At 40.2% G+C, this 15,578-nt stretch overlaps 1 protein-coding gene across 6 annotated transcripts in view; it reads right to left on the bottom strand.

The window, feature by feature from the left end:
• CYRIB (CYFIP related Rac1 interactor B) overlaps positions 1 to 15,578 on the bottom strand; it is a 62,576-nt gene that overhangs the window by 16,417 nt on the left and 30,581 nt on the right. For all 6 annotated transcript variants that reach the window (XM_075211711.1, XM_075211709.1, XM_075211708.1 and 3 more), the window contains exon 3: positions 9,131 to 9,168. Coding sequence is in view for 1 of the 6 variants with exons in the window: in XM_075211705.1 (XP_075067806.1) it covers positions 9,131 to 9,168 (38 nt within the window). In the remaining 5 variants the exon portion in view is untranslated. The remainder of the gene's footprint in view (positions 1 to 9,130; positions 9,169 to 15,578) is intronic.

Below are 15,578 nucleotides of genomic sequence, written 5' to 3'. Positions count from 1 at the left end.
TGCGGCCAGTAACAGGAGTAGTAAGACATCGGGAACCCAAACTTTCAAAAAGTTGCAATATATTTATTCTTAATAAATGGCATAAAACTGTTGTACAATAATCGGCATTTGCAGGCTGAGCGCTGCGACGATGAGGTCTCTGTAAAGCAAACACAAAGTAAAGAAAATGGAAATAATCAGCTCTAATTGTTCATAATTTTCCATAAAATGCGAGATATAGTAAGACCGTACAGTGCACAATATCTATCTTCACTATAAACCTGATACTTAAAATGACTTCAATAAGCTGCAGCAAACTGTAAACGATATTATATCACCTTCCAATGGTTGTGACAATTGCTCTATTGATTCCGAAAAATCATTCAGAAGTTGCTCATTGCACAGGGTCATATTTCTGCAAAACCTATTCCACAAATCAAAAACTAAATGGTCAATGCGTGGAGGTCTTCCCTGGCTCTAGATTTGACCGGCTCCTAAATTCTACAACATCGTGCTGGGGTCATGAGTTCAATTCCCCTCCATGGCCTTATCTGTGTGGAGTTTGTATGTTCTCCCCGTGTTTGCGTGTGTTTCCTCTGGGTGCTCCAGTTTCCTCCCACACTCCAAAAACATACTGGTAGGTTAATTGGCTGCTATTAAAATTGACCCTAGTCTCTCTCTATCTGTGTGTCTGTCTGTGTGTGTGTGTGTGTGTATATTAGGGAATTTAGACTGTAAGCTCCAATGGGGCAGGGACTGATGTGAATAAGTTCTCTGTACAGCGCTGCAAAATCAGAGGCGCTATATAAATAAATGGTTATGATGATTATATTAGCAGCTTCCATTGAGAGAAGAGATTGCAGAATGGAAATATTCATTTGTGAGCTGACTGCATATTACATGGGGTTTATCACGTCAGATTAGGGTTACAGGATAAGCTACATACATATATAGAGGAACCATTTCTAAAAGAAACAAAAAAGTATTATGTAATGACCGTGGAATTCACCTAGAACACAGGATTGTTTGGCAGCGCCAGTGTCCCCCTAACATCATTCTCCTGCTATTAATCCAATTACATTTCTAATGTAGGAGGAGCTTGTTGAATTGGATGGGCGTGGCCACTGCTTATAAGCCAGTAAGAAGCCACTTAGTGAGCTGATGAATGGCTTGTGGAACTCACATTGACCAAATCTGGCAATAAGGAGGACGGCAAAAATAGAATTAACATTTGTTGAATGTTTACGTGTACCGGTCATACCTCAGTGAGGCCACAGCAACCAATCAGATTCTGCCATTTCTCCAATGTAGTTTGGAATATAAAAGTAACACATCTGATTGGCTCCTGTGAGCAGGCCCACCTTTATTTCTTTACATTAATGTGCGCCCCTTTGTGTTTCCAGGGTAAGCATGGGTACTCACCCTTTGGTAAGCCCGGTCCTATATCCCAAACCTGCACGGCAATAATATAACACTAACTGGGGGCCGTGACCATTACAATATCTCTTGTATCTGCTTCTAACAGCTCAAAAAATACATAAAACAAAACCTTCTATTTGCAGATAAAAGTCACAAAGAAATGAAATGCAGGGTGAACTTCTCAGAACAAGAAGATGGCAAAAACAGCTTTGTTATATAATACATAAAACTTTGATGTAAGATAAAAATATCATTGTTCAAGGAGAACTATAGCCCAGAATATAAGTGGTTTCAACCAATATTACACTGTTATTACACCACAATGCCTGCACCTGGCGGAGGGCACCGATCCCCCCAATATTACAGCACCTGTGTCAGCCACGTACTGATAACATCTTCCACCAGCCCGGGGCCGTGTGAGTGTAAGAGCAGGTTAATAGGTCGGTGTACCAGAGGGCTCCGAGGGATATCACCATGAGAGAGTATCACATAAAGATAAAAAGTATCTTACAGTGTATCTCCCTGTGTACACAGAATATTAGCGATTATTATAGGTGTTATTCCCACCATATAGTGGAATGTTCTCACAAATTATCAGAAATATATAGCTAAAAATCGAGAGGTCCCGATAAATCGGAGGTCAATAGAATGTGGGTTTTTTTTTTAAAAAAATATCTTTTGGAATCTTTCAAGAGTTTAAAATATCAGTTTCTAATTACTTCAAATTTGACTTTTCTGGATCAATGTTCTCCTTCAAAAGTCTATTATAAAGCACAGTTCTTGTAACAACGTGAACATGACAAATAATCTGTATTATAGTTCTGTACCAGCAGGGGCGCTATAATATATATTTAGAAAATACACAATCATCACCATTTATTTATACAAAAATGGTTCAACACCCTGATGCTTTTTGTCCTTTATTGTGTTGGGACAGCACGGTGGCTCAGTGGCTACCAGTATGTTTCTGGAATGTGGGAGGAAACCAGAGCACCCGGAGGAAACCCACGCAAAACATGGGGAGAACATACAAACTCCACACAGATAAGGCCACGGTCGGGAATCAAACTCATGACCCCAGTGCTGTGAGGTAGAAGTGCTAACCACTGAGCCACCGTGCTGCCCCAACACAATAAAGAAAAGGACAAAAACCATCAGCGTATTAAACCATTTTTGTAATTACTCTTATTTCCCGACTCCCTTGTATTTCTGGCAGTCAGCCCAGCCCCCCGGCGTCTTATCTTAAGCAGGTGGGACCACAGCACAAATGTACAATCCCCGCACTAGAATGTGTCTCCCATCTACACTAAACCGTGTGGTTGAGTTTAACAAACCCCACCTGACATGGGCACTTGGGAAAATATAAACATGTTGAAATTCCGTGGGTCACTTGTAACTGCTGGAGAGGACTGGTAGCCTTTACTTATCAACATCAAATATCCCCGTTCTATTCAATCCCTCCGATCAAGGTATGGGCACAAAGACCACACAGAGCAGGTTGTGGGAATGTGACCCACCCAGCAAGGACACAATGATAAACTTGACCTACTTATGTAGAGTAAGACATAGGGGCTTGTCAGGTCCTATTACAATCACTCCCCCCCCCCTGCTGTAGCCTTATGGGAATGGATGATGACAAGCTCCCTGTCAGGACCGGACAGGCGGAAAGCAGATACTGGAATTAAAAAACAAGCCTTGCACGCATGCCCTTCAAGCTGCCAATATCACAGCGTGATACCGAGGACAAGTACAACGTGCAAGGACAGCAATGGACCAGGTCATTGGTAGAGTGCGGTTACTAAGCACACTAGAGGGACTACTGTGGCCAACGGTGCATAAAATGTTATTGGATAGATATATACTGACTGCTAACGGCATCTGCGAAGCGCTCTGCTATGGAGCCCTGCAGCACACAGGGGGTTAACTAGTGGACCTTACACTAAGACGCCCTAGACCAATGTACACACAATAGAGGACCTAGAATAAAACTGTATAAAAGCGATCCATAATATTCATTCCACACCCCAGTACCAAAACCAACGCAGCTCACTGCGACCTACAATTGGAAGAGATTTCATCTTCACTCTCCTCTTATGCCTATAAACAAACTTTTGTTTAATTTAGAGATGAGCGGGCTCGGATTCCGCTAATCCGAGCCCACCCGAACAGTGCGGATCCGAACACTGTTCGGATATTTCCGGCGGGCAAAAAATTGAAAACAAGGCTCTGTCGTCCAAGTCTCGCGTCGAATCTCGCGAGGGGTGGGAGGGAGGGCCCAGAACAATTCCATCTTGTACCTCTTTTTTTGGCATTATGAGCTCAAGCTACCTCGGTGCAACCTTTTGGCCTAAAAACAATATTGTGAGGTGTTCAGAATAGACTGGAAATTAGTGGAAATGATTGTTATTGAATGTTATTGAGGTTAATAATAGCGTAGGAGTGAAAAAAAACAAAAAACACAGAACTGGTTTTTAGCACTTTTTATGTTTTTTCAAAATAAATCCGAACCAAAACCTTTCGTCAGGTGTTTTGCGAAACAAATTCGAACCCAAAACACAAAACACGAGACACCAAAAGTGGCCGGTGCACATCCCTAGTTTGATTATAATTCATTCCGTTTTTCCTTTCCGAAATATTTAAATGCAGGTGAAGTACTATGTTAGCTGATATTAGGAGAGGGAGGGGGGGTGTAACATTTTTATTGGGTTATTCCTTACTCAACCCAAGTGTGTATTTTTTGTTTTTTAAATTCCCTTCTCCAGAGTTTTTGGTAGGAGAGTGGTGTCTGATTATATTGTGTGAGTAAGAGAATTTAGGCTGTAAACTACGGGATTGATGCAAACTAATTAAAATATTCTCTGTAAATTGCTGCATAATAGTTTGGCGCAAGATAATTAATAAATCACAAAATAGTATTACATTTCTACAGGTCATGTAACATACATTTCTAATGTACAATGTCAATGATAGCGTCGCTTTAAATATTGGTTTTTTTTATTCATTTGGCTTTTTTCTTTTACAGATTTCCCATACTGACAAGTAAAGCAGGGCTTCCATCAACAGAGGAAACGTTTCTGTATGAGAAGGCCAATCGCAGACAATTTAGAAACTTGGCACCACCATAGATAAGGACATCTAGACGTTGTGAAACACGTCTGGGAAAGAAGGGACCATGGATTAATCAACCTTTGCACAGGTTTCTAGGTTAACCATAAACAGCCACCATAAATTACGGGAACTGTGTAACAAATTTAAAAAAAATAATAAAAAAAAATGAAGTCTGGATCACACAAAATATCCAAACGCTCCCCCACTGACAGTCAAAACAGTTCTGCACCAGCTGAAAGCTATGCCAATTGTAAAGAAATTCTGACATCTAGTGGTAAGTTTTGAGAAGGCAATGTGGAGCGACAACCTTCTTTAAATTAGCGGAGGGGGGGCTGCAGGTACTCTCTGGCCTCGGCCACATTCACAGGAATTCAGCCTATCAAAATAATAGCAAACAGCCCCCTCTTACCTCTTTGTTAATTGCCGTTTACTTTCAATTCATCAATAAAAAATAAAAAAAATTTGACCCACAAAAGTTTTTTATTCGTTTTATTTATTACTGTTTACATAGCACCAACCTATCATGCAGCGCTGCAGCTTCTTATTCACTTCTTATTCACACTCGAGCTTCTTATTCAGAAAAGCTTATTTTTAAAGGATTAAATCAAGTTTCACATCAGATTAACACTAAAGGGGGCCCCTTATACAATCTGCAATAGTATTTAGCCTGACCCAACAAAGTTTTGCCCATGAAATCAGGGGGCAAAGTCACCATATTTTAACATTTTGAATAAGTAACTGAAGTTTTGCAAGGGTTAAATGCGTTGGGCCACCAATTTGACAGTTGGAATTAATACAGGGTGGTCAGTTATATATAAAACATGTCTTTTGCCTCGCCCAACACTGTTTTGGGCATGCAATCAGGTGGAAAAATGGGCACAGATAGCATTTTGAATAAGTAGCTGTAGTTTTGCAAGTGTTGATTTTTTTTTATTAAAACTTTCAACACAAATAAATCCCAAATCACTTTGTCCAAAATAAAATAGACTATATACAACATCAAGGGGTAAAATAGACCAATACGACCGAAACTTCACATTATCATAATACCCAATTCTCCTACAATCCCTCCACAAAATCTCCTGCATCACTTCAAATGAGAATAATTATATACATCAAAGAAACATGACATCCTCTAACAAAATACTCTGCATTACACCCCGTCACCAATCTTTTGTTATAACCGCCATCAAATCTGCCATCCAAAAAACAGAACAGGACAGTTTTAATAACTGCTCTGAATTGCTGGATAGCTCACACATGCTGCTTGAACTATTTTGCCATTCAGAACATAAGAGAAAGCAACTGTTGACATTGAAATTATTTGCGCAATAATTATTTATTGATTAAAGGGGCAAAATGAATTTAATAACTTATGAGGGAATAAAAATTCATTATAATAAGAGGACAAAATTATTTAATTATTATATTATTCGGGCAATATGTAATGCCAAAACGTGCAACATGAATAATTAAATCCACCATTAACAATCTGTTAATATTATTATATATTCACATCTTATAAGTTATTAAATAAATTTTGCCCCTTAATCAATAAATAATGATTGCCCAAATAATTTAAATATCAATGGTGCTTTCTCTTATGTTCTGAATGGCAGAATGGCTCGAACAGCAGCAGTTTGAGCAATCTCGCCACTCACAACCCACTCTTTCGTTTTGGCCGTTTGGATGGGCGTTTTGCAGCTGTTTTGAAAACCCCAGTTTAGTAAATCTGGACGTTTGTATGTCCATCATTGTTAAAACCAGGATAGCGGTTTTCTAAAGTGGTGGTTTTGAAAAATGTCTATTCTGGCCGTTTTAACGGTAGTCTGGGCTCTAGTAAATCCCAGACTAAATCCCAAAATAGCCAAAAACCGGCTGTTTGACCAAACTGCCCTTTAGTAAATCTAGCCACATGTGTAAAATCTAACAACTGCACTAACTAAAAACAAGAGTCCTTTCCAATAGCCCCCCCCCCCCCACTCCTCTTTTTACCTCCACTCCCCCCTTCCTCCGCATATTTTGCACATTTCAGTCCACTTAAATGTATGTAACTTGCTCGTTCTTTTCATGTTTTTCTGTGTATTGGCTCGGCCAAGTGTACAGCCCTTGCTGCATTTATACATTGTAATTTGCTATGGCCTGTGTCAGTACTTACTTGTGGAAAATATGTGTTGGTGTTTTATAAAGTTCTTAAAAAAACAAAACAAAACCTCCAAAGAGAGACTCCTGAGACGAAGCTTCAAGAAGACGGTGCTAAGAAACAGCACTGGGTTTCCCATTCCCAGACCATGGTCATCCTTCGGTTTGTAGGCCATACTCCTCTTGATAAAGTTCAACTTGTTCATCCATAACAGCTGAAAGATCCAGGAACTGACTTCATCTCGGAAGTCTCTTTTTGGAGTCTCCCCCTCGGCGGGTAGCTGGCCTTCAAGTCTGGGTGCACTCCTTTCTCAACGCATGGTTGGATGAGTGTCCCGTAAAATATCTTTGAGTTAAGCATAAATACCTCCTGGGCTATGTGGTTCAGGGTTTGAAGGTGACAAGGAAATGGCAGATCAAACAACTCCTCTAGGAGGGTGTTGGAGAGGAGGATTTTGCATACTCACTTTGATGCGCCCCTGTTACTAAAGGATTGCCCAGGTGATATGTGCTCGAAGGGTCTGTCTTTGGTGAATTCAAAGCGGATTCCTCCAAAGTTTATAGATGTCACTTTGCTTGCGTTTCACTAGACCTCTACGTTGTCCATGGGAGAAATGTTATAGGGAGGTGGAGAATGGACGACTTCTTGCTGCAGTGTCCTTTTAATATAGAGATTTACAAGAGAATGTCCCACACTTTAGGCCTTCCCTGTCTTTTGGGACTTAGTTACCCTGACTGGGTGTATGGAGCGCTCAAAAGGTGTGGAGATTTTGAGTTAAGCACTTGTTTTTTAGTTAGAGTAGTTGTTAGATTTTACATGTCGAATGCACTGTGTTTAGTGTCCATTAGGGGCAAAACCCTTCCCTGTAGTCAGGTGGGGGATAGTATTCTACACATGGTTTGGAAAATAAGTGAAATGGCGAGGGGCCGGATGGGTGCTGGGAGCGACTCTGGCGGAGGTTGAGACCTCCCTAGGTGGTAGCTAACATCTGGCAGTCTCTCGATTCTTCGCCATCTATCCTGTTGTTTCACTAATAGATTTTGTGGAAATGTGGTTTTTTTTTTAGTAAGGTTTACATACATTTAAAGTTTATTTTCATTTCCTGACTGTAAAGGCTGTGTAGGTGGTAATATAGATTGGCGATGGGGTTGTTTAAATGCAGATTATTTTGTTAGAGGACGTCATGTTTCTTTGATGTATATAATTATTCTCAGTTGTGAAGTGATGCAGTAGTTTTTGTGGAGGGATTGTCAGAGAATTGGGTATTATGATAATGTGAAGTTTCGGTCGTATTGGTCTATTTTACTCCTTGATATATAGTTTTATTTTGGACAAAGTGATTTGGGATTTATTTTTGTTGAAATTTTTAATGAAAAAAAAAAAAATCAACCCTTACAAAGCTACAGCTACTTATTCAAAATGGTATCTGTGCCCATTTTGCCACCTGACTGCTGCCCGAAACAGGTGTTTTATATATAACTGACCACCCTGTGTTGATTCCCACTGTCAAATTGGTGGCATTTAACGGCATTTAACCCTTGCAGAACTGCAGCTACTTATTCAAAATGATAAAATATGGTGACTTTGCCCCCTGATTTCATGCCCAAAACCTTGTTGGGTCAGGCTAAATCCTAATGCAGTTTGTATAAGGGGCCCCCTTTAGTGTTAATCTGATGTGAAATCAGTGATCCAACTTGATTTAATCCTTTAAAAATAAGATTTTCTGAATAAGAAGCTGGAGCATGAATAAGAAGTGAATAAGAAGCTACCTTCAGCCTCGTTAGCGGGGGATTTAAAGGAACCGGTATAAGGTATGATTTACCATTACATTTATAACTGAACTGATATGGACCCAGATAGGGATAAAATGTAAATTAGGACAAACGCTAAACAAAGGTGGAGAATTACTACATTTACTTTTTGTCTCAATTAAAAAATAAAATATAGATAGATGGTTATTTTTAGTGGGGTTTTTTGGAACATTCAGATCTCCCTGTAGTCTTTTTACACAAGCCTCAATTCAGATCTATCTTTGTAAGAATAAGTGGTAAGTACAGGTATGGAATAAGCATCGTTCCTGCGGTCTTCTCTCAACTCTGTCACCTGTACAGTATACGATGTTTGAAATGACGCATTTGTGATTCAACACACTTGCAGCTAGCAGTGATCCTCCGAGACAAGAGTCTGAGCAACCATATAGTTATCACTGAGATCAGTCCGGTCTCTAGTTAGAGCCATTAAAGCAGCAACAATGCTGTTATGTATCACAGTTTAAAGCCTGAGAAACATCATTAACTTATGATTGTTCAAATCCCTTTATTTGCAATATAGCAGAATGAGACTATAGGAACAGTTTTCACATTAAATAACTGTTCTGATTTAAATCGGAAAAAAAAAACACAAGTTAGTTGAGGCAATTACATTGTATTAAAGAGTCAGCAAATTATATATAAAAACGTCATTAAAAGGAATAACACTCACCTACTCCCAGTGTTGCAGTCGTTCTATTAGCTCCCAGCCTGGAAAACACAGAATAAAACAAAAATAGTTATTGAACACAGAAACCACATTCCAGTCACTGGAAGCTTTAAGGAGTTGTCAATTGGGGGGAAAACAATAAATAAAAAAGGTCTCAAATAGAACATACACGATTCAACAACTAAAATACAACCCTGAAATAAATCTGGTGCACTTCATATGTGATAGAATGGTCTTCTCTGCCCCCTGGGATTATAACTATAAAAGTAAGTTCCTGAATATCTGGTCTTAGGGACAGAAGGGAACAAATATGTGACATGTTGTTTCATAATGTAACAAGTTAGATTTATAACCTTCTTTTCATATAGAGGAACCTGTGACAGCATAATCTTCCTGCAGCACTCTCATGGGAGCCTGACATCATTACTCTGTGCTGCTGGGAACCCTGCTCCTTCCACTATATAACTCTCAGTCTGTGGCTTCCTGCTGCCTCCATTCCCCTCCTCACATCATGTCACTGTCCCTGTCACATGCAGCCCTGTCCTCACTAACACATCACTCATCTCCTGATATACTCTGTGCTGCTGGGGACCCTGCTCCTTCCACTATATAACTCTCAGTCTGTGGCTTCCTGCTGCCTCCATTCCCCTCCTCACATCATGTCACTGCCCCCTGTCACCCGCAGCCCTGTCCTCACTAACACATCACTCATCTCCTGATATACTCTGTGCTGCTGGGGACCCTGCTCCTTCCACTATATAACTCTCAGTCTGTGGCTTCCTGCTGCCTTCATTCCCCCCTCACATCATGTCACTGCCCCTGACACATGCAGCCCTGTCCTCACTGACATAACTGCCTACCACATGATAGGTGCACTCAGATCCTGACATACTTTGTACTGCTTGTAATTTGTTCTACCACTGGCCACTTTAAGACAAGGTTCAGATGGACACACAAGAGATGAGGAATGTTAGACTAGGGCCTGAGCACTGTTTTGTTAGAACACATTATTAATTAGCTCTGCTGTGACTTGTACCTGCATGATATTACTGTGGTTTAGAACAGAGATGCTTCTAATGCTGCTCTTTAAGAGTAGCTAAATTGCAAAATATTCCAGCATGTCATTTATATTACATATGTTACATACAATTAATCATTCCCACTATATAAGATATTGCTAAAGAATTATTCAGTCTGTCAGTATTTGTAATGCCTACGTATGTAAGCAGGGATTGTTAGATCATCATTTTATATGCTAGCCTGGCCACATGTGTCCAAGCCATTACTTTTTAACGACCAGTTTCTATACTCATGTTAAAACAAAATTCAGAATGCTCTGCTTTGCAAATGGACTGAACCATGCCTGCCTTACAAGGGTGAACTAAATTATATTTGTATACACAAACATATACCTCCACTACATCTATCTCCTCTCATGCCCCAGTCCGTTCATCCCCCCGTCCGTCCCAGTCCGTCCCCCCTGTACTGAGTAGTGTTTTCCGAAATGTTACTTTTTACATTTTTGCCGTTTGCAACATTTAAATGTATTCCAAAGCACAATGATCTGTAAAACGCTTGTAAAGACACCTACCAATTGTGTTAAACACACATCTAGAAATGCCAGTGGAAATAAGACACAAAGGCTCTGTTGTCACACACACTAAACTTCCCCTAAAGACAGCGTACATTCAGAAAAAAAGTCCCCAAATTGCCCGTCTCCACCTATCAGATCCCCAAACCCGCCGGCATTATGTTGCACAAACCTTGCACCCAAATGCACTTAAAGACTTCATCATCAACATTTATTTATATAGCGCCAGCAGATTCCGTAGCGCTTTACAATTGGGAACAAACAGTAATAAAACAATACTGGGTAATACATACAGACAGAGAGGTAAGAGGTTCCTGCTCACAAGCTTACAGTCTATGGCACTTAAGAAAAACTTAAAAGATAGGTACAACATGAAAACGCTTTTACTGACCCTTCCATAGGATGTGGAGTAAACACTTCTGAAATGTATAGATATATTTGAACCCTTGATTTAAAACCTGTTACAACTATTATTTACCACTAAGTGGCAGCACAGCACCTAAAATACAAGCAGTGGATCTACTACTGATAAAGCTTCACGTTACAGCATCACCAATCAAAACCTGTAGTAACCATTATTTACCACTAAGTGGCAGTACAGCACCTAATATTTAGGCATTGGATCTACTCTTGATATTATCTCATGCTACAGAGTCACCAATCAAGTCTAAACAAACTCATGTTGTCACAGACAAGAAATCTCACGGGCACAATGCACAGACAGAATTTCTCCATTGCTGCCGAGAGGAAACACAACACAATATATGTACAATTTAAAATGTGAACCATTTAAACAGGAAAATCGTTGAATTTTACGCCAATCAGAGCAAAACATTACCTTCTGTTGCAGCAAAGGATGGAGCGATACAGAAAAGATCCAGCCACACACAGATATACACGTGTACAGGTAATCTGGCAGCGCAGGTATACAGCAGGGGAATACTAGCAGACACTGGTGTAAAGCAGCCACGATCACTTCCTGTACACCAGCGCTGGTCACACTTACTGCTAAGTATCTGTCACACCTCTGGTGTGAGGTTTCCGTGGACACGTTTGCAGTCAGTTTTACCACATCCACAAGAAGAGACGTCAAAAGGCTGTTTTTGGTGCAATAATTCATGACTTGCAAAACTTTTCACTTATTAAAACTGTGAAGAAAACTACAGAAATAAATCGCTCTTAAATGTATACGGCAATCCTGGGGATGTCAGCATCTTACAGAACAGAGCGAGAACTGTGTAAAGGATGATTACTGCAGTCACTGTACCGCTAGGACAGAAGAAGACTGGAAAAGCTGCATTTAGCACCTAGTCCATCGTTCAGTAAGTATAGAATAGTGGAGAGATCACCATTTATAGGACCACTGTAACTGCACAGTAAAGCACCGCAGGCGCAGGTATAATCACCCGTGAGTACGTACCCCAAGGCTAGTACAGGTATTGGCGGTGTTAATGTAACCTCTGCAGTCACGATTGCCTCAGAGAACTTACACACTTAAGGGAGACGCTTATAGGTAAGTAGAAACTTGGCACACATGGTGCATGGATGTGAACGTAGGGATCATTGATCCCTCTGGGGACAGCATTATCATTACACACGGATGCTCAAGACGTGAACAAAGCTTGGCGTATCTTTGGTGTACTTGAGACCAGGGCGCAAAGAGGGGAGGGGGGAGTAGATATAAAGTACTGGGGGCTGGGCCTGCCTTTGTAGTGGAAGGAGCCAGCGACCAGGTGTGGTCACGCCAGCTTCGGTGGTCATGTAAGGGGTCACAAGAAGTTGATGTACCGGGGCTCCAAATTCCTTTTACCAGAACACCTAACAGTTTGTAACAACAGACAATTCCCACAGAGATCAGTGATCCCTACTACAGTATCGCTCCCTACGCTTCATCTGAAACAAAAAAAATACTCGAGATAACTTGATGATCGCAGAGCTAACAAGACTTCACCTTCTGCTTTCAGGATGCATAGGATTTATTTCAGTAAGAGCAGAAATATAAGAAATGGTTTCTTGCAAATTGGCACTAAATGCTAAAACTAGTGGTAATGTCGGGCTTGGATGCAATTATTGCCACGTTACATTTTAAAACAATGGAATCAGGTCTACACACAGCTGTCCATTGTGTGCTCAGTGTAGGTAGGAGATCACAGCAAAGACCGATTTGTAATATTAAAATATTTCATTCTTATAATTATCTTGCTGGGAAAAAAAAAAATGACACATGGATGTACTGACTACAGGTTCAGAATAGGATATGTGATGGTCCTTCCACTTCAACATTACACCAGCTACTCATAGGAGTCTTCTTATTACACTGCCATAAATTTAAACTGTAACAATATTTAAAATTAAAGACAACACCCCAGACATTGAAGGAATTTTAAGCAGCAAAGCGTGTGGCTCTTTAGATACCATAAATGTCTATTCTGGCCGTGCCGGCGTGCTACGTAGAATTATTCAGATAAATACTTCTGGTCTAGAAGAATTTCACATCCGGTTGTTCAGCTCTTTTGGAACTAAAAGTCCCAGCATGCCTGGTTGGGAACTGTAATGCCACAACAGCTGCAGACCCACGTGCTAATAACCTCTGTTCTACTGAAGCCACTTATGCGAAATTACATTATCCCACTGAGAAAACGCTCACAGTTGTTTTATTTATTGAAGGACTTCTGCTAGCTGACACCAGAGGGCGCTGTGACACACGTAGTCAATGAAAAGTGAAAGAATGATTGACAGCCAAGGCACCCGCATCATCTAAAACAATACTTTGCTTTTAAGTTGTCTTTGTATGAAGGTTGAGAAAAACACACAGTATAATCTGCACAGATAACCTTAAGCCTTTTTTTCCCATAAATAATATATAAATATATTTATATATATTTTGTGGACTGAACATATATTCCAATGAATGCGGCCTATCGATTTATCAGTAAGCAGTGACATCACAGAGGTATTTGGCAACTTGATTGGCTGCACCGTTTAACATTGGTTCAGCCCAAAAAGTGTGTGTAGAATACAAGTGCGTCTTAAACAGTCTTGTTTTCTAAATTAAACATTTAATAACTTACACACCATATACCCCCGCTGGACATTCATTTTCTGCCCCACAGAGCTTACAAATTAAATAGGCGACTGATTTTAGGCATCAATGCAGCCTTCAGCTTGTCCTTCAGTACAAAGCATCACAGTCACCGGTTCACCAACCTGTTATCCAAGACCATTGTCCTAACTCTCCTCTAAGAAGCCCCTGGCTGTCAGCAATGATGAGCAGAAGACACGTATAAGCAGTATAAGCAGCAAATAGCCAAAAGGGCATTTTTTTGGAGAGAGAAAGGAGTCTGGAAAGAAACAGATGGTTCATCACGTTCTACTGAACAAAATAAAATAAATGCACGGCGAGGACCCCCGGGCCAGCCTGAAGCTTGGGATTTAATATCTGCAACTTCTTTTGTTTGAGGCCGGCAGTGAACGCAGTGGTAGCGGCTCTCAGAATAGCGATGCAGTGATTCACTGAGGATAAGGCCATCGGTGCAGATGCTGGATCTCTCAGAAGTACAGAACGCTTCCTGAACGCCACTGAAATACAATCTCTGCAAGCGGCATTTTGTTTTCAAGGGGAAAAAAAATAAAACAGGACTGTATCCTGTCTACCGTCAAATCTAACAAGAGACTCCTCTTACTTAGAAATATAATTATGCTGTTGCGCAGTCAATGAACAGTACGGGCTGCCAGACTCAAGCGCACGCAGCAGTGTCTGATTCCAGCTTTGGGCATCTCTAAGGTAGGCGTTTCTCTATCATATCACTTGCTCCAGCTACAGGTCAGGTGTAAGTGGCGATCACTAGTGAGAACGGCTGTGTATGCAGCTAGAACATGTGTTTGCAATCAGGAGTAACCGCAAAAATGCATTTTAAGTACAGTAGATGTTAATAACTTCCTAATGTATTTTATGGGGAAAGAAAAAAAAAACTTTTTTTTTTTTTTTTTAAAATGTTTTGTCATTAATCACTATATTATTAACAGGTAACATTAAATATATATTTTTTTTTTTTCTGTGCATTCTGCTGGAGTTTATATTCCACATATGTATAGGACGTATCCCACAGAGCGGACCTAGACCCGTATTCACCCCCACACGTATCTTTACATCCGCTCCTTGCTGAATATGGACGTGTGTATGCCCCATTTACGAGAATACATTTGTTTTGCGCTCCTTTATGAATCAGTCCTTATATGAACAAATAGAGCTGCGTACTTTACTTTACTCTATGTTCCCTTTTTACAAATCATAATATTAACTCGAGCCATGGTCTGGGCAGTTATGAAATGTAGATGAGCATCCCATGTACTGGTAGGAACCTGCTCACTGTGCTCCCGAAAATAAAAGTAGTTTAGCACAGTCGCTCCTGAATGGCTGTGAAAGATTACGAGAGAAAACGTTGAGATCGGCCCACAGGACAGCCGCCACTTTCTAGTTTGTATTACACCAAAGCAAAAAAGTGTGCGGCCCAGGCAAAGTTTTGCAGATTATTAACGCTCAAACAATTCCTGGAAGAGTCAAAATATTATAATTAGGTTTTACTATTAAGTGTTTATTTGTTCTTCTCATTGTATTTATTGAAAGACAATCTCAGTGTGGGATGAGCCAAAATTGAGCGCCCCCAGTTGACTAGGAACAGGTAACCTCACAAAGACATGCAGTATTACAAAGTAACAGTCTGCAAGAGAGAACGTCATCATCAGCTATATATATATATATATATATATATATATATATATATATATATATATATATATATATATATATATATATATATATATATATAGCGCGCCACTAATTCCGCAGCGCTGTACAGA

Source organism: Mixophyes fleayi, chromosome 5 (assembly GCF_038048845.1).
Source record: "Mixophyes fleayi isolate aMixFle1 chromosome 5, aMixFle1.hap1, whole genome shotgun sequence".
NCBI classification, from domain to species: domain Eukaryota; kingdom Metazoa; phylum Chordata; class Amphibia; order Anura; family Limnodynastidae; genus Mixophyes; species Mixophyes fleayi.
Note: the sequence above shows the minus strand (reverse complement) of the source record. Positions and strands in the feature narration are given on the sequence as shown.